A 20,737-nucleotide genomic window follows, 5' to 3' on the forward strand; every position below is an offset into this window, starting at 1 on the left:
GAGCCCTGAGGGACAGCAGGGCCTAGCCTTCCTCACTGGGGTACAGAGGGGCCCAGCCATGAGGCAGGGAATCTCCATCTACAACTCCCTGCTTCATCTCCAGGGTGCCCATCCCCACGGACTCTGGGCGCAGCCGATGGCCCTGTCAGACAGGAGGGAGCGAGAGTCGGGTCCCCAGTCGCTGGTGGCAGGGGGTCCGTTCCCTCCCCTGGGTCTGGCACTGGTTCCCCGTGGGGCTGGGTGTGGGCTGCTGGGTCCCCATAGCTGGTGCTGGAGCCCAGGGTGGGCGGTTCTCTGTGCCTGGCGCCAGGGACCCGGCCCTTCCCTGCCATCCCCGGGAGCTGCACTAGGCACTGGGCTGGTGCCTTGAACCCCCAGCTGCCTGGAGCTGCTCTAGTGGACAGGACCAGCCCCCCACGTGGCCGGGGGAGTCTTACCAGTGCGCCCCTCTCCGGTCGCTCCCCACCATCGGCCGGCTGGCCTGGCTGCTCCTGCTGCGACTTATCCATGTCCAGGTTCAGCTTCTCGATGGAGAAGTCTCTGCGGGGCAGGGAAGGCGGGGGTCAGAGGGGAAGACCCATGGGATCCCCCCATAACCCCCTCCCCCCAGATCCCCGGAGGAGCTGGAGCTGGGGGACCCCACCTGGGAGGCTGGAGGGTCTGACAACAGGAGGTAGCTGCCCCCTCGTGATCCCCTCCCTGTAAGCATTTGTGGGGTGGGCCGGGCAAACCTCCTGCCCCCTTCCACAGCTGGGCGGTGAGGCACCCCCAGGCTCCTGGCAGTATCTGGGCTCTTGCCCCACAGATCTGGGCCCTCCCATCACCCCACACCCCTCTGGGGAGCAGCTGGACCGGCCTGCCAGGGGTGTGGGGCCTGCCCCTCTATCCCTCCACAGCGGGGAGCTGTCCCTGGGGGCCCTGCCCAACCCCCACAGTGCCGGGCCCCAGAGCGAGGGCAGAATGAGCCCCCCAGGGGGCCATGCCGGGTGCGGTGAGCTCCAGCCCCCCACTCCCCCAGGGACCCCCAGGGGCTCACCTGGTCAGGCCGAGGTGGCCCGGCTCCGAGGGCATGTGGGCCGAGGGGCTGTAGGCGCCGGTGGAGCTGGTGGTGGGCAGGAGGCGCCGCAGCAGCCGCACCCAGGTGGCGATGTCGATGTTCATCTGACGGGCGCGCAGGAAGGCCTTGCCTGGGGGGGGTCAAAGGTCACGGTGGGACTGGTCCCCCCCCATACCTCCAGTCACCCCCCAGATCTGCTTTAGGACTGGGAATGCAGCCGAACCCGGAGCTTCAGCAGCAAGAGGCTCCGGTGCCTAGTGCCCGTCCCCTGGGGTGGGGGATATGGGGCAGAGCCCAGCGTCAGCCCCCAAGGAAGAGGGAGGAGCACAGGGGGCAGAGCCCGTCCTGATAGGGAGGAATGAGGATATGGGGCAGCGTCAGCTTCCAATGGGGGAGGGGGACACGGGCTGGCATCCGGTGCCCACACATAACTCTGGGCTGGGGAGTTCACGCAGGCGCCCCCCTAGGGCGCGGGGTGCTGCATTTGGGTCCTGCCCCCCCCCCCCAGACGGCACCTTGCTGCTTGGAGAAAATCTTCTTCTGCCTCTGAAGCTTGGGGATGCGCTCGATGACGGGGTCGAAGAAGGTCACCTGGGGCGGCAAGAGACCAGGGTGAGGGGCTGGGCCCGGGCAGGGAGGGGCGGGCCCAGGACAGGGTGAGGTCACTGCACCCCCCACCACCCCCAACACTGCTCTGATCCTGGGGGACATGGGGAAGCTCCCATCCCCCTGTGCAGTGGGGCCAGCACAGGCCCTGCTCCAGTGAGCCCATGGGGTGACTGGCCGTGTATGGAGGAGTCCGGGGCCAAGGGGCTTCCCCCTCCCCCGGTGAATTTACCTTGATGGATGTTGGGAAGGGGACACGGCCAGTTCCCCTCACCCCGAGGCCTGTTCCCTGCTCCCCGCTTCCCCTTCCCAGGACTGCTCCCCACTCCTTCCCCCCAGGGCCTGCTCCTCCCTCCTCCCGCCCCCCTGGGACCTGCTCCCTGCTCCCCCCTCCCTCCCCGGGGCCTGCTCCCCTTCCCTGTTATCCCGATCCCGCCCCCCGCGGGCATCACCTCGGCCAGCAGGGTGCCCTGGGGCTCCAGGTCCAGGTGGATCTCGTGGCGTTGGTTGTCCAGGAAATCCTCTAGCTTGAGGTGCTTCAAGGCACAGAGGCTGCGGTAATCCCGCCAGTACACCGAGATCTCCAGCTCCCGCGCCTGGGGGGCAGAGCCAGGGGTGAGAGAGGCCCCAGGGACCCAGCCAGGGCTATGGGGCAGCTGGGGGTGGGGGGCAAGACAGTGCGGAAGCCCCACCCACCACCTGGCAGCTCCACCCACAACCCCCGCAAAGGAGCTGGATATTTGGGCTAAAATGTCCTGCAGTAAAACAGCTCCCAGCACTGGAGCCATGATTAGGTTCCAGTGTAAACAGTTTCCCACTGACGTGGGGCCATTTTAACCCCTTCCAGTAGCTGTTTCTGCAGTTGCCCAGCCGAGTTTTGGGCCTGGGGGGGGGTATTAGAGCTGGAGTGCAGACGGGAGCTGGCTGTGCCCTGCTAAACACTTTGGGCTGGGGGAGGGCCCGTCCACACTACAAAGTGACAATGTTGGAAGCAGAATCAGGGCTGGGCCATGTTGGAACCAGGTGCCCCAATGCGGTTAAGAGGTTAATAAGGTCAAGGGGGGACGGGGCAGCTGAGCACTGGAAGCCCAGCTCTGTTCGGGATCGGCAGTGCGGGCCGTGCAGCAACCAGGCTGAGGGGGCTGGGGGCCAGGACTCCTGGGTTCTATCGCCAGTGCTGGGAAGGGAGTGGGGTCTAATGATTAGAGCAGGAGGGCTGAGGGCCAGGACTCCTGGGTTCTATCCCTGACTCTGGGAGGGAAGTAGGGTCTAGCAGTTAGAGCAGGGAGGAGGGGAGCTGGGGGCCAGGAATCCTGGGTTCTATTCCTGGCTCCACCTCCCTCAGAGAGGCTCATCTGATTCCGGTGCATGGCTGCCCTTCGACCAGAAACCAGCGTCCTGGAGCAGCAGGGCCCAATGGTTGCGCCTCGCCCACACACTCACCCTCTCCAGCTCCAGGGCAAAGGTCTGGTTCCAGGCCTGCTGGCCCACAGGCTTCCAGGCCGTCTGCCCCATCACAGTGTTATCCAGCTTCAGCACGGCGCTCACCTCATCTGCGGGGAGAGGCGCGCGTCATCCCCTGCCCGTCCTACCGCTGCCTCCTTGGAGCCGGGCCCTGCCAGCGGAGCATTTGGGAAGCTCCCAGCACATAGTGTAGGGGTGGGCAAACTTTTTGGCCCGAGGGCCACATTGGGGTTGCAAAATTGTATGGAGGGCCGGGTAGGGAAGGCTGTGCCTCCCCAAACAGCCTGGTCACTGCCCCCTATCCGGCCCCTCCCACTTCCTGCCCCCTGAATGCCCTCCTCAGAACCGCCGACCCATCCAACCCCCCCTGCTCCTTGTCCCCTGACCACTCCCTCCCGGGACCCCCCCCGCCCCTAACCACCCCCCGGGACTCCACCCACTATCCAATCCCCCCGCTCCCTGTCCTCTGGCTGCCCCAACCCCTATCCACACCCCGCCCCCTGACAGGCCCCCCCGGGACTCCCACACCGATCCAACCACCCCCTGCTCCCCGTCCCCTGACCGCCCCCCAGAACCTCTGCCCCATCCAACCGCCCCTTGCTCCCTGTTCCCTGACTTCCCCGCTGGATCCCCCATGCCTTATCCAACCCCCTGGCCCTGACCCCCTTACCATGCCGCTCAGAGCAGCATGTCTGGCCGCCGTGCCGCCCGGCCAGAGCCAGACACGCTGCTGCGCTGCCCTGCAGGAGTGTGCGGCCCGCCACCCAGAGCGCTGCACGCGCAGCGGCGTGACTGCGAGGGAGGGGGACAGTGGGGGAGGGGACAGGGGCTCAAAGGCCAGGCAAGACAGTCCTGCAGGCCATAGTTTGTCCACCTCTGACATAGTGGGTACCATGCTACTGTACCAGTAGCCACCAGGGGATGCTGTTACACAGCCTGATGCTCTTTGCGTGCGAGTGAGTGTTCAGCCTCGGGAGACACGCTGCGTGTTGCTGGTGGCACTGTCCCAGCCTGGGTCTCTCCAGCGAGAGTCAGTGCTTGGGGCAGAGTTGCTTCCTGGGCATCAAGAGTTGGTGCAGGGCTGTGGTCCTGGGTTGCCCTGAATGCTACTGTGCCCACCTCTGCCCCAGGACTGGGGCATTGACAATAAATTAATTCTATTGAGGGTCTCCCCAGATTCTGTGTCATGATTCCTCCCCAAGGGGAAACCGCCCTGCCTTGCGCTGCGGGGAGTGTGCCTTGGGGACAGTGCCAATGCCCCCCGAATGCCTGCCAGCTGACAACTCCTTATAACCACCTCCTGCCTCCATCAACAACCATCCTCCACCTCCAAGCCAGCCTTGTGCTGAGGCAGACAGAGTCTAATCCATCTCCCCCTTCCTTACCCCCACACAGCACCCCCGATCCCTTCCCCCATCCCCTCTACAGCACCCCCCCAATTCCCTCCCACATCCCTCTGATCCCCCTCCCCTGCAGCACAACACCCTCCTTCAGTTCCCTCCCTCTCTGCAGCAATCCTACGGGATCCCCTCCCCCATCCCCACCTGCATGCCTCCAATCCCCCCTGCAGCACAGTCCCCCACCCCCGGGGGTTCCCAGCCAGGGGCCGGGCGCCCGGCTCACTCACTGCTGAAGTCGTCGGATTTGAGGATGGTCCGTCCGCTCAGGCTGCCGCTGCGGCTGTAGAGCCCCCGCCCGCTGCGGTTCATGAAGGAGGGGCGCGCCTCGCCGGGGTTGTTGCAGGGCAGCGAGACGGTACCCCCACGGGTCCGGCCAGGGACCGACTCCAGCAGCCCGCTGCAGCCCAGCAGCTGCACCTCCAGCATCCCTGCAAGGGGTGGGGGGCGTTAGAGCAGGGGGCTGGGAGCCAGGACTCCTGGGTTCTATCCCCAGCTCTGGGAGGGGAGTGGGGGGCTAGTGGTTAGAGCAGAAAGAGGCTGCGAGCCAGGACTCCTGGGTTCTATTCCAGCTCTCTCACGGACTTCTTGTTCCCTGGGGGCTGGTACCTGTAGGGCGCTAGGGGGCGCTGCCCCAGGGGGCCGGTACTTTGGCGTTTGCCCCAGTGGGACTGTTGCCAGTGGCCCCCGGGGGTGCTACCCAGGCGGCGGGTACCTGTGAGGGGCGAGGGCTTGCAGAGCGTGCTGTACTGGTTGTGCTGGTAGGGGGCGTTGTTGCGGGTGCTGAAGGCGGACGAGGTGGCCATGATCAGCTCCTCCTTGATGATGCAGCCCTTGGGGTGATCCTCGGGCAGCTCCCCCACGCGCCGCTCCAGCGCCAGGCGCAGCAGGTCCAGTTTCTGGCTTGACTCGGTCAGCTTCGCCTGGGCCTGCAACGGGCACAGCATGGGCATGGCCCCTGAGACCCTCGTGTCCCCACGTGCACTCACCCTGCCCCCCATAGCCCCCCAGGTACCCTGGCCCTGCACCCACAGATAAACCCCAGTCCTGTGCACCAAACCACCCCCAATACCCCCTGCTCCCCCTGACAGCCACCTCTGCTTGCTGCCCTGGGACCCCTGTCCTCCTCGATAGCCCTGTGGAGGGGGGATTAGAGGGGGGGCAGTACCTCAGCGATGGCCCTGCGCGGGTGGTGGTGTTAGAAGAGGGTCTGGGGGGCAGTACTTCAGTGATGGCCCTGAGGGGGGGTGAGGAGAGCCCGGGGGGCAGTACCCCAGCCATGGCCCTGCAGCATGGGGGGCGGGGGGGCAGTACCTCAGTGATGGCCCTGCGGGGGGGGAGGGGAGATTCGAGGAGAGGCCGGGGGGACTGTACATCAGCGATGGTCCTGTGTGGGGGGGGGGGGGGGGGGAGGTTTCGAGGAGAAGCTGGGGGGGCAGTACCTCAGTGATGGCCCTGTAGGGGGGGACAGTACCTTGTTGATGGCCCTGTGGGGGGGGGGGGGTTCGAGGAGAGGCTGGGGGGGGGGCAGTACCTCAGCGATGGCCCTGGGGGGGGCGTTCGAGGAGAGGCTGGGGGGGGCAGTACCTTAGTGATGGCCCTGAGGGGGTGGTGGTGTTAGAAGAGGGTCTGGGGGGCAGTACTTCAGCGATGGCCCTGGGGGGGGGGTGAGGAGAGCCCGGGGGGGGCCAGTACCCCAGCCATGGCCCTGCAGCATGGGGGGAGGGGGGGAAGTACCTCAGCGATGGCCCTGCGGGGGGGAGGGGAGATTCAAGGAGAGGCCGGGGGGGGACTGTACATCAGCGATGGTCCTGTGTGTGTGTGGGGGGGGGGAGGTTTCGAGGAGAAGCTGGGGGGGCAGTACCTCAGTGATGGCCCTGTAGGGGGGGACAGTACCTCGGTGATGGCCCTGGGGGGGGGGGGGGGGGTTCGAGGAGAGGCTGGGAGGCGGGCAGTACCTTAGTGATGGCCCTGTGGGGGGAGATTTGAGAAGAGGCCGGGGGGGGCAGTACCTCAGCGCTGGCCTTGTGCAAGGGGGGGGAGTTCGAGGGAGGCCAGGGGGGACAGTACCTCAGCGATGGCTCGGGGGGGGGGTTCGAGGAGAGGCCGGGGGGGGACAGTACCTCAGAGATGGCTCTGTATGTGTGTGTGTGGGGGGTTCGAGACGAGGCCGGGGGGGGGGGAGGGCAGACAGTACCTCAGCGGTGGCCCTGTGTGTGTGGGGAGTTGGAGGAGAGGACGCGCGGGGGGGGGGGGGGGGGCAGACAGTACCTCAGCGATGGCCTTGCGGGGGACGGGGACGGACAGTACCTCAGCGGTGGCCCTGTGTGTGTGGGGAGTTCGAGGAGAGGCCGGGTGGGGGGGGGGCAGTACCTCAGCAATGGCCCTGCGGGGGACGGGGACGGACAGTACCTCAGCGGTGGCCCTGTGTGTGTGGGGAGTTCGAGGAGAGGCCGGGTGGGGGGGGGGGCAGACAGTACCTCAGCGATGGCCTTGCGGGGGACGGGGACGGACAGTACCTCAGCGGTGGCCCTGTGTGTGTGGGGAGTTCGAGGCGAGGCCGGGGGGGGAGGGGGACGGACAGTACCTCAGCGGTAGCCCTGTGTGTGTGGGGAGTTCGAGGAGAGGACGCGGGGGGGGGGGGGGAGGGGGCAGACAGTACCTCAGCGATGGCCTTGCGGTCCGGCGTCCTGGCAGAGCCCAGCAGGCGCAGCACGTTCTTGGCCCCCTCGGACACAGCGTGCTCCACGCGGAAATGATGGCGCAGCTCCTCGATGCGCAGCTCCATGCAGCTCAGGTCCAGATTCCCTGCGGGGGGACAGTGCTGGGTCAGACCCCTGCCCTGGAGGGGGAGCTCCCTGCAGACCCAGAGGCCCTGCCCTGCAGCCATAGAACAGTGGGCAGGACTCCTGGGTTCTATTCCAACCATCCAGCCCTGGAAGTGGAGAGGGAGCTGAGGTTCACAGCTGTGAACTCAAACAGCCCCCATGTCCCACCCCAGAAGTGGCTGAATCTCAGCACCGGGACAGGGGTCCCTGTATAGCCAGCCTCCGTGCCCCACCCCAGAGGTGGCTGCACATCTAGGAGCTGGGGCGCATGGCAGTGTCCTATCCCATTAACCTCAGCCAATTCCTCTCCAGGTGTCTCAGCTCCGCGGGGCTGACCGGTGAGCACCAGGCTAGGAATTAATGACCAAAGCCGGGCTCACTACTCCTTGAGGGGCTCTGGAGAGAAGGGAGGGCCTCCCTGGGTTGCCGCCTTCCCTGCCCACCCTGCATAGCAGTAGAGCTGTGCCCCCCCCCCCCCCCCCCCGCCAGCTGTGCCTGTCCCATGGGCCTGGCTGTAGCCAAAGCTGCCAGGGTTCCCTCCCACTGAGCAGCGTTGGCGGGGGGGGAGGGGTAGCTAGGCTACCTGGGTGCTGGGGGAGCCCTGACCCGGGGGATCCAGTGTTTGGGGGGGATCCCTACCCTGTGGCTGGGCCATGGGACGCCAGGGGGAGGGTTCGCTGGATAAACACCTCCCAAGTTGACAGGGCTCCAGGATCTGCTCGCCGGGCCCCACCCCCTGACCCTTGGGAGAGCAGCCCCACAGCAGTGTAGTGAGCAGGGCTGTGGGGAGCAGAGGATTGTGGGAGTTCGGGCAGGGTGAGTATCTACAGCAGGAGCTTATGGACACCACCCCGGCCCCCACCCTGCTGCCCATCCCTCACCCCTCCTTGTCCCCCCACCCCCCCACTGCCCTGTGCCCCATGGCTCCCCAGCCTATTTCCCCTCCCCCCACTGCCCCTCCCACCTTGCCCGTCCTCGCCATCGGGTGGTACCACGTCGGCCTGCGCGGCTCTGCGGATCTGCATGCGAATGATATTGATCTTGGTCTTGCTGTCTTGCAGCATCTGCTGGGCCGTCTGCAGCAGCTTCCGGTCCTGGGGGCAGACAGGGGATAGGGTTGGGGGGCTGCTCAGCCCAGAGCTGTCTGAAGAGCGCCCTCCCCCCCACTACCCCCATGAGTCTGACCCCCCCCATATCAGGGGCAGCTCCATGTCCCAGCCCGGCCCTTGTGGGGCAAACCCCTTGTGCCCCTTGGGGGCTGGATGGGCCCTGGGGAGCAGGATCCCCTCTCCCCACTGGGGGGGAGCTCTGGGGCTGGGGGCATCACCAGCACCTCACCCCTCCCTGCTGCTTTCCCCAGATCTCCCCGCCAGAGCCACAACACTGTCACTACCCCGGGGGAAACTGAGTCACGGAGCGGGGACGTGTCTGGGAATCGCGCGGCGTCCCTTTAAATAGTCTGTCAGCCCTCGAGAGGTGCTCACTGGGTTCTGTGCAAGAGCAGCGGGGTGGGGGGAGCTGGGTCCGGCCTGAGCAATGGGGGAGCAGCTGGGGCTGGGCAGGGGGTGGCTGATTATTATTGTGGGAGATACACATGAGGGGGAGAAAGAGAGAAGGACTGGGGCTGGCAGAGAGCAAGGGAAGGGAGCGGGCTGAGGAGGGCAGAGGGAGGGACTGGGGGCAGGCCTGAGGAGGGGGAGGGGCTGGAGAAAGGAGGGTGGGGCTGGGGGGCAGGCCTGGGACTGGCGGAGATCTGGGGAAGGAAGGGGGCTGATGAGGGCAGGGGGAGGGGCTGGGGGCTGGAGAAAGGAGGTGGCTGAGGAGGGCAGGGGAGGGGCTGGCAGGAGGTTGGAGAAGGGGGGCTGACGAGGGCGGGGGGAGCATGCTTTCACTGTAGTCAACAGGTCCCCCAGGAACCACACGCTGGCTGGGGGTTGTGGCCTGGGACGCTGGGGGGGGGGTATGCTGAGGGGGAGGGGCAGGGCCATTGGTGGGGTCCCTTTGAACCAGGTCTTTTACTTGCTGCTAAAACCAGCTCCCTGCTACAGGCCGTATGACCCCCCCGGCCCCCCAGAGCAGACGGATGGGTGGGAGCTACCTAGCGGGGGTGGGGGGGCTACATGTCTTCTCTCCTCCTTGTGCCAGTTTTTCCGGGCTGGAGGCCTCTTTGGGAATTCGGTCCCAGAGCCTCCAGGGCAGGGGAAGGGGGATCTGGGGGGCGGGGAGCGAAGGGGGCAGGTAGAGGTGGAGGAGGGTGTGGGGGGAGGGGAGAAGGAAGGGGACCGGGAGGTAGGTTGGAGAGGCAAAGCGACCAGGGGAATTGGGAGGCAGGGGGCCAAGGGGGGCCGGGATGGGGGAGGAGCTTGGGGGGTGAAGAGGTGGTGGAATGGAGGTTAGGGGGGCAGGGTGGGGGTTGGGGCAGAGGCCAGGCAGGGGAGGGTGGGATAGGAGGCAGGTGGAGGAGGGATCGGGACCCCTCACCTTGGTGGAGCCATTGGCATACATCTGGATCATGTTCTCTGCCCCCTGCTTCACCTTCAGCTCAATGTTCAGCTGCTTCTCCAGCCCGGCCAGGCGGTGCTTGTTGGCGGCCGAGCGGCTCAGGCTGTTGGGTGACTGGGGGACATCTGCAAGGGGGGAGGGGGAAGGGTCAGCAGTGCCCGGCAGGGGGTGGCCCTGCCCCTCCAGGACCCAGGAGCCCAGGGCAGGGCTAGCAGGGGGCTACGGGTCAGGATTGAGGGGCATCAGCAGAGCCCAGGTGTCTAATCCCTGCTGGGGGGGTGTCGTGCCCCCTGGATGGGGGGGCTGGATGAGGAGGGGGAGGGGCGCTCTCACCGACCTGCCCCCATCTCTGCTGGCAGGTCCCTCACTGGGGCTGGTTCTGGCCCTGCCACGCTGGCCCCATTCCCAGCCTCACATGGGTTAACAAGAGCATCAGTCCTGGCCCACCCCGAAATGGGGTCCGCACCCAGGGAGAAGGACAAAGTAATCGTGTGACGGTTTCTTCTGGACTCCCCAGCTCTGCCAATGCCCCTCAATCCTGACCGGCAGCTCCCTGCCAGCCCGGGGCTCCCCACACATAGGCTATCTGGGGGATCTGGCTCGCTGTCCAGAGGGAGTTTGACTTAGGGCCACATTTGAACCCAGGGCCCTAAAGACAAAGAACCATCCCGGCCCCAGGTGCCTTTACCCTGCAGGCGTGGGGGAGGGAAGCCCCAGTATTTGGCTCTTGAGGAAGAGTTGCTGGGAGCTGAGACAAGAGGTTTCTCTCCTTCACTTGGATCAATGCACCTAAAACATCTCATTGAGCAGAGAGGGTCAAATCCCCCTGTGCATGGTCTGACCCCTGCCATGCCCCACCCCAGAGGCAGCTGCATTTTTTGCGCCAGGCAGGGAATCGCACAAATGTCAGGCTCAAAGGGACCTTGAGAGGTCACCTAGTCCATCCCCCTGTTCTGCAGCAGGACCAAGTAACCCTAGCCCGTCCCTGACAGGGGTTGGTCTAAACTGTTCTTACAAACCTCCAATAACGGTGATTCCACAACCGCCCTCGGTCGCCTATTCCAGAGCCGAACTCCCCTTGGAGTTAGAAAGTTTTGCCTAATATCCAACCGAAATCTCCCTGTCCTCTTTGTAACAACCCTTAGCATATTTGAAGACTGTTCTCAGGTCCCCCTCAGTCGTCTTTTCTCAGGCTAAACATGCCCAGGTTTGAACCTTTCCTCACAGATCCGGTTTGCTAAACCTTCGATCATGTTTGGTGCTCTCCTCTGGCCTCTCTGCAACGTGTCCACATCTTCCCTAAAGCGCGACACCCAGAACTGGACACGGGACTCCAGCTGAGGCCTCCCCAGTGCTGAGAAGAGTGGGACAGTCACCTCCCGTGTCATACATATGACACTCCTGTTAATACACCCCAGAATGAGATCAGCCTTTTTCACACTGTTGACTCGTATTCGATTTGTGATCCGCTGTAACCCCAGCTCCTTTCCAGCACTTCGACTGCCTAGCCAGGTATTCCCCATTTTCTGGTTGTGCATTCGATTTTTCCTTCCTGAGTGAAGTACTCTGCACTTGTCTTTACTGAATTTCATCTTGTTGATTTCAGGCCAATTCTCCAATGTGTCACGGTCGTTTTGAATTCCAATCCTGGCCTCCACAAAGCCTGGCGTCAGACGCAAGTTTTATCAGCACACTCTGCACTCCGTTACCCAATTCATTAATGAGAATATTGACTAGAACTGGGCCCAGGACTGACCCCTGCGGGACCTGCTAGACACGCCTTCCCGGTCTGACTGCGAACCATTGAGAGCTGCTCTTTGAGTAGGGTATTTCAATCAGTTGTGCACCCACCTTAGAGTATTTGTATCTAGACCACATTTCCCTAGTTTGCGTATGAAAATGTCACGTGGGACTGTGTCAAAAGCCTCACTAAAATCAAACCGTATCACATCTACTGCTTCCCCCCGTCCACTTGGCCAGGAACCCTGACAGAGAAGGAAATTAGATTGGTTTGGCATGATTTGTTCTTGACAAATCCATGCTGCCTATTCCTCTTAACCCTACTGTGCTCTACCTGCTTACAAACTGATTGGTTAATAATTTGTTCCAGTGTCTTTCCAGCTAGCGAAGTCAGGCTGATCGGGTTCTCTGTTCCCCTTTTAAAAGACAAGTTCTATGTTTGCCCTTCTCCCTCCTCTGGGACCTCATCGGCCCTCCAGGAGTTCTCAGAGATAATTGCTAATGGTGGTGCGATTGCTGCTGTTAGTTCCTGAAATAGGACGAACTGCACTGGGCCCTGCCGACTTGAACACACCTAACATCGAAATATTCTTTAACCTGATCATTCCCTAGATTGGCTTGTGTTCCTTCCCCCTGGTGGTTAATATTAATTGTACTGAATGTCTGCTCTCCATTAACCTTTTTAATGAAGACTGAAGCAAAACAGGCATTAAACGCCTCAGCTCTCTTGACGCCATTGGTTGTTTGCTCTCCTTCCCCGCTTTCCTTCGTCCGTCTCTCGCTCCTAATGGATTTAAAGGATCTCTTCTTACCGCTGTTTATGTCCCTTGCTGGGTGTAACTCATTTTGTGCCTTAGCCTCTCTGATATCGTCCCTACAAGCTTGTGCTGTGTTTTTGTTCTCCTGATCAATCTGTCCCTGTTCCCATTTCTTGTAGGTTTCCTTTTTGATTCTCAAGTCGTTAGAGAGTCCCTGAAGAAGCCATCTTGGCCTCTCCCTATTCTTCCTCTCTTGCCTTGGCCTTGGGCTGGTTTGCAGTTGTGCCTTTAACACTGGCTCTTTGACAAACTGCTCGACTCCTTCATCCTGGAGATTTTCTCCTGATCGCCCTTATTCTGCTGCTCTCTTTCCTCAGGGTCCTGAAAGCTGTCATTTCCCGATTGCTTCCACCCAAATCGCCTTCAGACGCAAAACCAATTGGGTCAGAATCCCGGGCTGCCCACCCTCCACTCCCCTGTCACTTCCTCCGCTTGGTGGAACAGACAGCTGGCCCCAGCACATCCCAACAGTTGCCTGGAAATTCTGCGCTTTGCCGTGTGCCGGAGGTGACGTCCCCATTCCGACCAGAGCGTGTGTTTGGATAGTTCTGTTATTCCTTCTAGAAATGCCTCCTCCCCCGGGTTGGGTGGTTTAGAGGAGACCCCCCCACCAGGACAGCGCCCCCCCCCCCCCCCCCCCCCCCCCACTTTATCTTTACCCAGAGACTCTCAACTGGTCTGACAGCCGCCTCCTGCTGCCCATCAGAGCCAGCCTATGTATTCTTGTGTAATGCACCAGCTTCCTTCCCCCCCCCGGCCTGGCCTTCCTGAACAGGCTGTACCCCCATCCCCGTGTCCCAGTCACGAGACTTATCCCACCACGTCTCCCTGATGCCGATTAAGTCATAATGAAGCAGATGGACTTTCTCGGGGTGGGGGGGCACTCGGGGCTGCTGGGCTGGGAGGGGCTGTAGCAGGCGCCGGATAATTTGTTTTTCTAGCTCAATAGAGGAAGCAGCCGTGTCGCTTCCTGCCTCGGACCCCCCAGCTCGCGCCGCGATTCGCTGCTGGGGCAGGTGGCATGTGGCATGTGGCGGCTTCCTGTTATGAAATCCCAGTCGTTGGTACAGCCCTGGCACCGCACAGGGGCCTGGCACTCAGGGAGCTCAAGTCAGACACCGAGGGGGGTCAATTCCCAGCTGGATGGGAAGGAGGGAGCTAGTGAAAATGCTCCTGGTGGGGGGGGGGAGCTGTGGCTGTGACCCACAGGGTCTGCACTGCCCCCTAACCCTCCATGGGGCCATCTCAGCAATGCAGCCTGGATCCCCATGGCAGAGCAGTTCAATGGGCCCATCTGCCAGCTACCGTAGAGGCAGGCAAATCCCCACAGGGATGGGGGAATCCACTCCCAGGGCCGAGCCCTCTTGCCCCCGACAGCTGGAGAGCTGTACAAAGAGCGGCCCCACCCCAGAGGTGGCTGCATCTTGGCACAAGTGCTAACACTATGACACCACACCACGGGGTGGGGGTGGGGGCTCCCTGCCAATCCTGCGGGTGTTCAGAGGCCTCCATTCCAGCCCCAGACAACCCCCCCAGCCTGTTTGAATCCTGCCTCAGTGAGGCCAAGGGTTAACCTAGTGCCAATAACCTAGTGGCAGGAAGCTCCGCCGGCCAATGCTGCCGGGTGATGGAGACTCCCCTGGGTTCTGTTCAGCATTTGCTGCCTTGTGGTTCCCTTCCCTGCTTCTTGCGTCGCATCTCAGGAGGAAGAGCAGTGCCCAGCCCCCTGATGAACCCCAGCCACTAGTGGGGGTCCGCCTGGCACCTGCCTCCTCTTCAGGACAGCCCTGAGCTAGCAGCATCCCAAGCCCTCCTAGCACTCGGAGCACTGAGCCTTTACCCTGCAGGCGTGGGGTAAAGTATCTGGCTCTTGGGGGAGAGTTGCTGGGAGCTGAGACAGGAGGTTTCTCTCCTTCACATGGCTCAATGCACCTAAAACATCTCATTGGGCCCCCTGGCATGGACCCCCGTATGACCCCCATGTCCTCCAGCAATGACCCCTGCTCCCTGCCCCCCAGGCCCGCCATGCCCCTGCCCCCTGACCTCCGCTCTCCTCGGGCTCCTTGACCATGATGTGGGCGTCCAGGTGCTGCAGCCGGCAGTGCAGCTGGCGCAGTTTGCGGTCGGAGCCGCGCAGCAGGCTCTCCACGCTGGCCAGGTTGCGGCGGTCGGTGGTGGCCCGGCGCAGGTTCTCCGCCCCCTCCTTGATCTTCAGCTCCTTGCGGATCTCGCGCCGGATCCGCTCCTTCTCCTCGTCCAGGCGCAGCTGGACGCTGCTGGCTGCCAGGTCGGGGCTGGGATCGAGCGCCAGCTGCTCCAGGACCGACCAGCTCTGCTCGCCCTGCGGGGGAGAGCGCGGGTGAAGGGCCTGCAGCGCCTGGCCCTGCCCCACCTCCATGGCTGCCCCCCGATAGCCCCCTCCCTGCCGCCACAGCTGTCCCCCAACAGCCCCCCTCCTGCCTCCCACCTCCACGGCTGCCCCGACAGCCCCCTCCCTGCCGCCCACTGCCACAGCTGCCCCCCGACAGCCCCCTCTGGGCTGCCCACCTCCACGGCTATCCCCCGACAGCCCCTCACCCCTCACAGCCCCCACCCTGCCGCCCACCTCCTCGGCTGCCCCCCGACAACCCCCTCCCTGCCACCCACCTCTATGGCTGCCCTGCAACAGCCTCCACCCCTGACAGCCCCCTACCCGCCCCCCACCTGCCCCTCTAGACTCCTGCATCTGCTGACCCAACGGCCCCTCAATTCCCCCCAAGCTCACGGCCTCCCCTGCCCCATCCCAGCCCCCTGTCCCGAGCTCAGTCGGGGTCTGGGCAGCACCCGGCACTACGGGGGTGGGGTGATCTTGGTTAGGGTCTGGGCAGTGACCAGGGAGGGGGGATGATCTCAGTTGGGGCCTGTAGTCCTACTATAATATGGACAATACCAGCTCATCTCTGAGCACAGAGACGGCTGGGCGAGGGTCTCGGGGGGGGGGGTCAGGCGGGGTGGTCCTCTGGAAATCTGCGTCCAGGATCCTCCCAGGTAGCCCAGCTGGCTCCCGGCCCCCCTGCCAGGGCCTGGCAGCTGGTTTTCCCGTTGCCCGTGGGATTCCCACCCCTCCCGGCACTCAGTAATCAGCCCTGGTGCTGCAGCCCCCAACCCCCCGGGACGTGGCACAGCCAGGGGGGAGGCTCCTTAGTGAACAACGCGCCACCCCGGAGCTGCCCCGGCCTCTCGGGGAGCAGCGGGGGGGCTGGCTAGAAGATGGCGGCGTGGGGGCCTAGGTGGGGGCGGAACCCTGTCCCTTCCTGTCCGCCCCTCCCCCCTCAGCCGTTTGCAGGCAGCTGGCGCAGTAGCAGAAAGGCACCGTGCCCCTTGCATGGTGCCACCCAAGTACCACCCCCACCCTGGTTCCCATCCCCCACCAGGCCCGCACGGTGCCCTGCCTTGCAGAGCCATATTTTATTTTCTGGGATGGGGGTTGGCTGATTCCCCTCCTAGGGGGCCACCCACAGCCCCTTTGCCAGGCTGGGCCACCCTCTACGTCTCCACTGTGCCAGGGCAGCGGGACGGGGACAATTCGTGCCCCCCCTGGGGCTCCCACCCGGCTGGGTACCTCCAGATCGTGCTCAGAGCAGGAGTCTGACTCGGAGAGCGACATCCTGGCCCCGGGGGGATCCAGGCCGGGCCCCCCGTCCGTCCTTGGGTCCGTGCGCTGGGCCACACCCGGCCTCCTGCTGCTCAGAGTCTATCCCCCCCCGCCCCCCTCGTGTCACAAAACCACTTCCCCTTCCCGCGCCTAACAGCACTGCCTCCAGCCACCCGAGCACCGAGCACCGCAGGCTGGGCCTGGATCCGCCCCCGCCAAGCCTGGGCCAAAAGGGTTAATGGGGGAGGGGGAGACTCCCACAAGTGCAGCCCCCCCAGAGCCAGGCCCAGAGTTTGAGGCTGAACCCCAAATGCCCCCAGGGAGAACCTGCTGAGCTCCCGCCCACAGAGACCAAACGGCCCCACCCCATATCCCTCCAGAAGCTTCCCGGACCATGCCTTGAGTGGCTGAAAACTGCACCCCCCAGGCAATGCTCCCCCCCACATGCTGCCCCCAACTCTGCACACAGAGCCCCTTGACACTGGCCAAGCTCCCCCTAGAAACACCCCGGGGCAGAGCCCTCTGGGCCCCAAAACTGGGATGTTCATCCAGGGATCCCAGCTGAACAGCCCCCGTGTCCCACCCCAGAGGCGTCTGCATCTCAGCACCGGGTGAGGGATCCCTGTATAGTCAGCCCCCGTGTCCCACGCCAGAGGTGTCTGCATCTCAGCGCCGGTTGAGGGAATCCCTGTATAGACAGCCCCCCTGTCCCACCCCAGAGGTGGCTGCATCTCAGCACCGGGTGAAGGATCCCTGTATAGACAGCCCCCCTGTCCCACCCCAGAGGTAGTTGCATCTCAGCACCGGATGAGGGATCCCTATATAGACAGCCCCCGTGTCCCACGCCAGAGGTGTCTGCATCTCAGCGCCGGGTGAGGGAATCCCTGTATAGACAGCCCCCCGTCCCACCCCAGAGGTGGCTGCATCTCAGCACCGGGTGAAGGATCCCTGTATAGACAGCCCCCCTGTCCCACCCCAGAGGTAGTTGCATCTCAGCACCGGATGAGGGATCCCTATATAGACAGCCCCTGTGTCCCACCCCAGAGGCGCCTGGGGGGTGCACTCTCCCTTCATCCTGATCAACTCTGTACTAGAGACCCACCAGCCCTGTGCAGGCCCCAGGCAGTCAGATTTCTCCTGTCCACCAACTCAGAGCCGGGACAGGACCCAGAGCATGGGGGGCAGCTCCTTCCCCTTTTCTGGCCCTCTGCGAGCAGCTGTCGCAGCAGCTGCTCCCCACGTGCCACCCGAGCCGTGGGGGATGTTGAACAGACGCGGGGGAGGGAGGGGGCAGATTGGGTAACTCAGCACATCATGGCAGCCAGGCTAGGCCTCGTGCCCACCTCAGCTGGCCGCACCTTGCTGCACAAGAGCCCTGCTGCCCTGTCCTCACCCCGGAGCTACAGACGGGCCCCCGTGCAACACGGGACGGGCTCAGCGCTGGGCACTGCTGGGTGACCCTCCCCCCTCATTCCCTGCAGCACAGCGCCCCCTAGTGCCACCCCATTGAGCTGCTCACCCCACTCCCTGCAGCACAGCACCCCCTTGTGCCACACTGAGGCACCCCCTATTAAGCACCCCACCCCAGAGCACCCCCTAGTGCCACGTGGGGGCATTGGGGCCAGCACAGACTGGAAGGCAAGAAAGCACCCCCGGCTGAGGCCCCACCCTGCAGCACCCCAGTGTCACGGGGGCTAACACTGACTCGAGTGGAGAGCGCCTCTGACACCTCTCCCTAGCCACTGGTCTGAGGTCTCCCACCCAGCGCCGGCCCCAGCACACGGCCCAAACAGCTGCAGCAGGCCCTGTTACTGCAGAGACTCAGCACCAGTAAAGTGGGGGTGGGGGCCCTTCTGCCCCAGGGACTGGCCCCAGTTGCGACCCCTGGTGCCGCCGCCCCACACACTAGCCGACAAAGCCGGGGTCTGCGCCGGGGCAAGGGGCCAGCTGCACCGGTGCAAACAGCAGCCCGGGGCCTGCACAGGGGTGTCTCCAGGAGGCGAATCCCCGCACAGACCAGGCTGCAGTGAGTCACAGGAAGAGGCCGGAGTCTCTCCCAAATCCTGGCAGTTCCCGGAAAGGTCAGCAGGCCCGGGGCCAGCAGCCTGCAAGGGGCCAGCCCACGGCTGGCCGGGGTGAGTGGGAGCAAGAGGCGACCCCTCTGTGCTGCTCCATCGCTGCGCCACGGGAAGGGTTGGGACTCCCTGGGAACGGCACCCGTGGCCTAGCGGCCAAGGGCGCTGGCTGGGCAGCTCCACCCAGCGCTGGCATGCAGCCAGATCACAGGGTCGAAGCCTGGTCGGGAGATCTCCGGCTGCAGGAAACGAGAGCGGTGACTCACTAGAGCTCCCCGGAGGCGGTGCCGGCCTGGTGCAGCGCTGGGGGGCGCTGTGCTGCAGAGAGCCGGGCTAAGCAGGGGGCGCTGTGCTGCAGGGAGCGGGCAGAGGGCTCAGCAGGGGGCGCTCTCCCCAGACAGTCTGTGCTGACCCCAATGCCATGCTAGGGGGGACCCACATCCCTCGGCTTGCAGCAGGGAATCCCCAAGCCCCCAAGATGAAAGCTCGCTTTGGGAGTTCAGGTGCCTGATCTCCGGGGACAGGCGGAGGCTGGCTCAGCCCGTGACCGGAAAGATGAAGCCTTTTAAAAGAAGTGAAAATACGAGCTACCGGCTAGGAGGAACCGGCCCTGCCCTTGGCTGGCCGTATCCCCAGCCCCGTGCCTGGAGCGGCTCGCAGGAAACCTGGCGGCCTGGTGATCTGGTTCCCTTCAGCAGACACCTCGTCCTTCGAGGAGCCCACCCAGCACATTTTCTCCAGCCAGCTGCTGCCCAATGCACCTTCCACCCTAACTCCCCCCGATCGGCCCCTGGTCTGCGAGTCACAGCACTGAGGGGTTTGCCAAGGGAGCTGCAAGGCCGAGGGTCTGGGAACATCCAGGGGTATGTATTCCACCATAGCAGCCAACATGGGGCCGACAGCACCGCCTGGCTCGGATTCAAAAGGAGCCAATTGCTCCTGAGAAGCAGGGTACTCGACAGGAGGACTGGCCACCTGGAGGGCCCTGGGTTCCAGTCCCAGCTCTGCCACTGACTTGCTGGGTGACCTGGAGCAAGTCACTGCCTCTCTGTGCCTCAGTTTCCCCATCAGCACAATGGTGAGGACGATACAGACCCTGCTTCCTGCCGGCGGGGTTGGTAACTGGCTCATATCTGGGCAGTGCTAACGCACTGTGGAAGGGTTAAGTGTTGTCACCCACTGCGCTGAGCGGCAGCAGGGCGCTGGGCCCCACGGGGAGGTTTCCTCTTGGGGGAGGAATCGATGGTGCGGTGCCTGGGGAATCCCTCAGTGTAACTAGTTTATTGTCACTGCCCCAGTCCTGGGGCAGAGGTGGGCACAACAGCATGCAGGGCAACCCTGGATCTCAGCCCTGCACTGACACCCGGTGCCCAGGGAGTGACTCTGCCCCAAGCACTGACTCTCGCTGGAGAGCCCCAGGCTGGGAGCAAACTCCCCTACCGCTTGCAGCAGCTCCCCTGCGAAGCATGGGCATGTCAACGCCACCAGCAGCAAGTCGACCCGCCCGAGGCTGAACAGTCGCTCGCACACGAAGAGCATGTCAGGCTTTGTAACAGCGCCCCCTGCTGATGCCCCCCCCCCCCCCGGAACCATGCTCCAATTGCAAACCCTCACCCATGTGCAAAGACCCTGCTCATGCAACCCGTTCGCTGTTTCAGATTTTAGAGCCCGCCCCACGAATGTGTCATCTTGACCCCGTGGCTCCTTTCCCCTCCCCCGCTGGCGCCTTTAATGTTATTTAAAGAAACAGTGCGGCTAATCTGGCCTCACGCCCAGCATCCTGGCTTGTCCAGCCCCCACCAGAACCGGCTTCTCCAAAGCCCACAAGCTCCCAGTGCCCTGTTTACGCTGGAGCTCGACTGGGAACAGAGCTGTGGGAGCCAAGCCCGTCCGGGCCGGACAGCGCCTAGCACCACGAGGCCTGATTCCAGGTGCAGCTTCCAGGCGCAACCCCAATATAAACGGTACGTGAGTCTGGATCCGCAGCGCACCGCGACAACTGAGCAGCAGGGGGCGCTGGCAGGACTGGGAGGGGCACTCGGCCTCGAGGAGGGGGGAAGGGCAGGAGTTTGGCTGGCCAGTTGGTTCCTTGTGTGGGACGGAGGGCGGATGCTGGGATCCAGGCTGCATTAGCTGGACTGGTTCTTTAAATAACATCAGAGGCACGGCCGGGGCTGGGGCAGGGGATCTCTGTGTTCCTGGCCTTAGAGAAATTACATTTGAATAATAACCAGCATCCCAGGCAGGCTCCCGGGAGGAGGGGCAGGCCGGGCAGCTGTATGCAAACCAGCCTCACGCACAAGCTCCTTTGCAGCAGGACGAGCCGCCCAGACCCAGCGCTGAGGTCTGGGGGCCAGATTCCCTGTGGGCATAAAGGGGCACTGCCCCACTGCAGTCAATGGGGAGATCCCCAGCTAGTGCCGACCCGCCCTGGCCGCGCTGGGGTCGGTGGGGCCAGACCCCCTGGCAGGTGCCGACCCGCCCGGGCTGCGTTGTTGCCCACATCACTGGGCCTCTCGCTGCCGAGGATCCAGCCTGGAAACTGCATGTGGAAGGCCCCAGCTGGACCCGCCGAGCCCCAAGCCCAGACCCCTGCAGGGACGTTCCACTGGTGCC

General features: G+C 63.9%; 1 protein-coding gene across 3 annotated transcripts in view; it reads right to left on the minus strand.

Moving 5' to 3' along the window:
* The window catches only part of PKN1 (protein kinase N1), a 48,422-nt gene that overhangs the window by 7,736 nt on the left and 19,949 nt on the right, over positions 1-20,737 (minus strand). The window contains exons 1-12 of one of the 3 annotated variants that reach the window (XR_010594449.1): positions 16,014-16,431; positions 14,456-14,753; positions 9,834-9,979; positions 8,317-8,446; positions 7,187-7,332; positions 5,240-5,453; positions 4,755-4,955; positions 3,107-3,216; positions 2,116-2,259; positions 1,573-1,648; positions 1,037-1,187; positions 438-540 (exon numbers count right to left, since the gene is read on the minus strand). Coding sequence is in view for 2 of the 3 variants with exons in the window: in XM_008173440.4 (XP_008171662.2) it covers positions 438-540; positions 1,037-1,187; positions 1,573-1,648; positions 2,116-2,259; positions 3,107-3,216; positions 4,755-4,955; positions 5,240-5,453; positions 7,187-7,332; positions 8,317-8,446; positions 9,834-9,979; positions 14,456-14,753; positions 16,014-16,058 (1,764 nt within the window). In the remaining variant the exon portion in view is untranslated. Of the gene's footprint in view, positions 1-437; positions 541-1,036; positions 1,188-1,572; positions 1,649-2,115; positions 2,260-3,106; positions 3,217-4,754; positions 4,956-5,239; positions 5,454-7,186; positions 7,333-8,316; positions 8,447-9,833; positions 9,980-14,455; positions 14,754-16,013; positions 16,432-20,737 lie in introns of those variants that run through there. The other 2 variants (XM_008173440.4, XM_024110029.3) reach the window with 2 other exon arrangements.

Source organism: Chrysemys picta, chromosome 22 (assembly GCF_011386835.1).
Source record: "Chrysemys picta bellii isolate R12L10 chromosome 22, ASM1138683v2, whole genome shotgun sequence".
Taxonomy (NCBI): domain Eukaryota; kingdom Metazoa; phylum Chordata; order Testudines; family Emydidae; genus Chrysemys; species Chrysemys picta.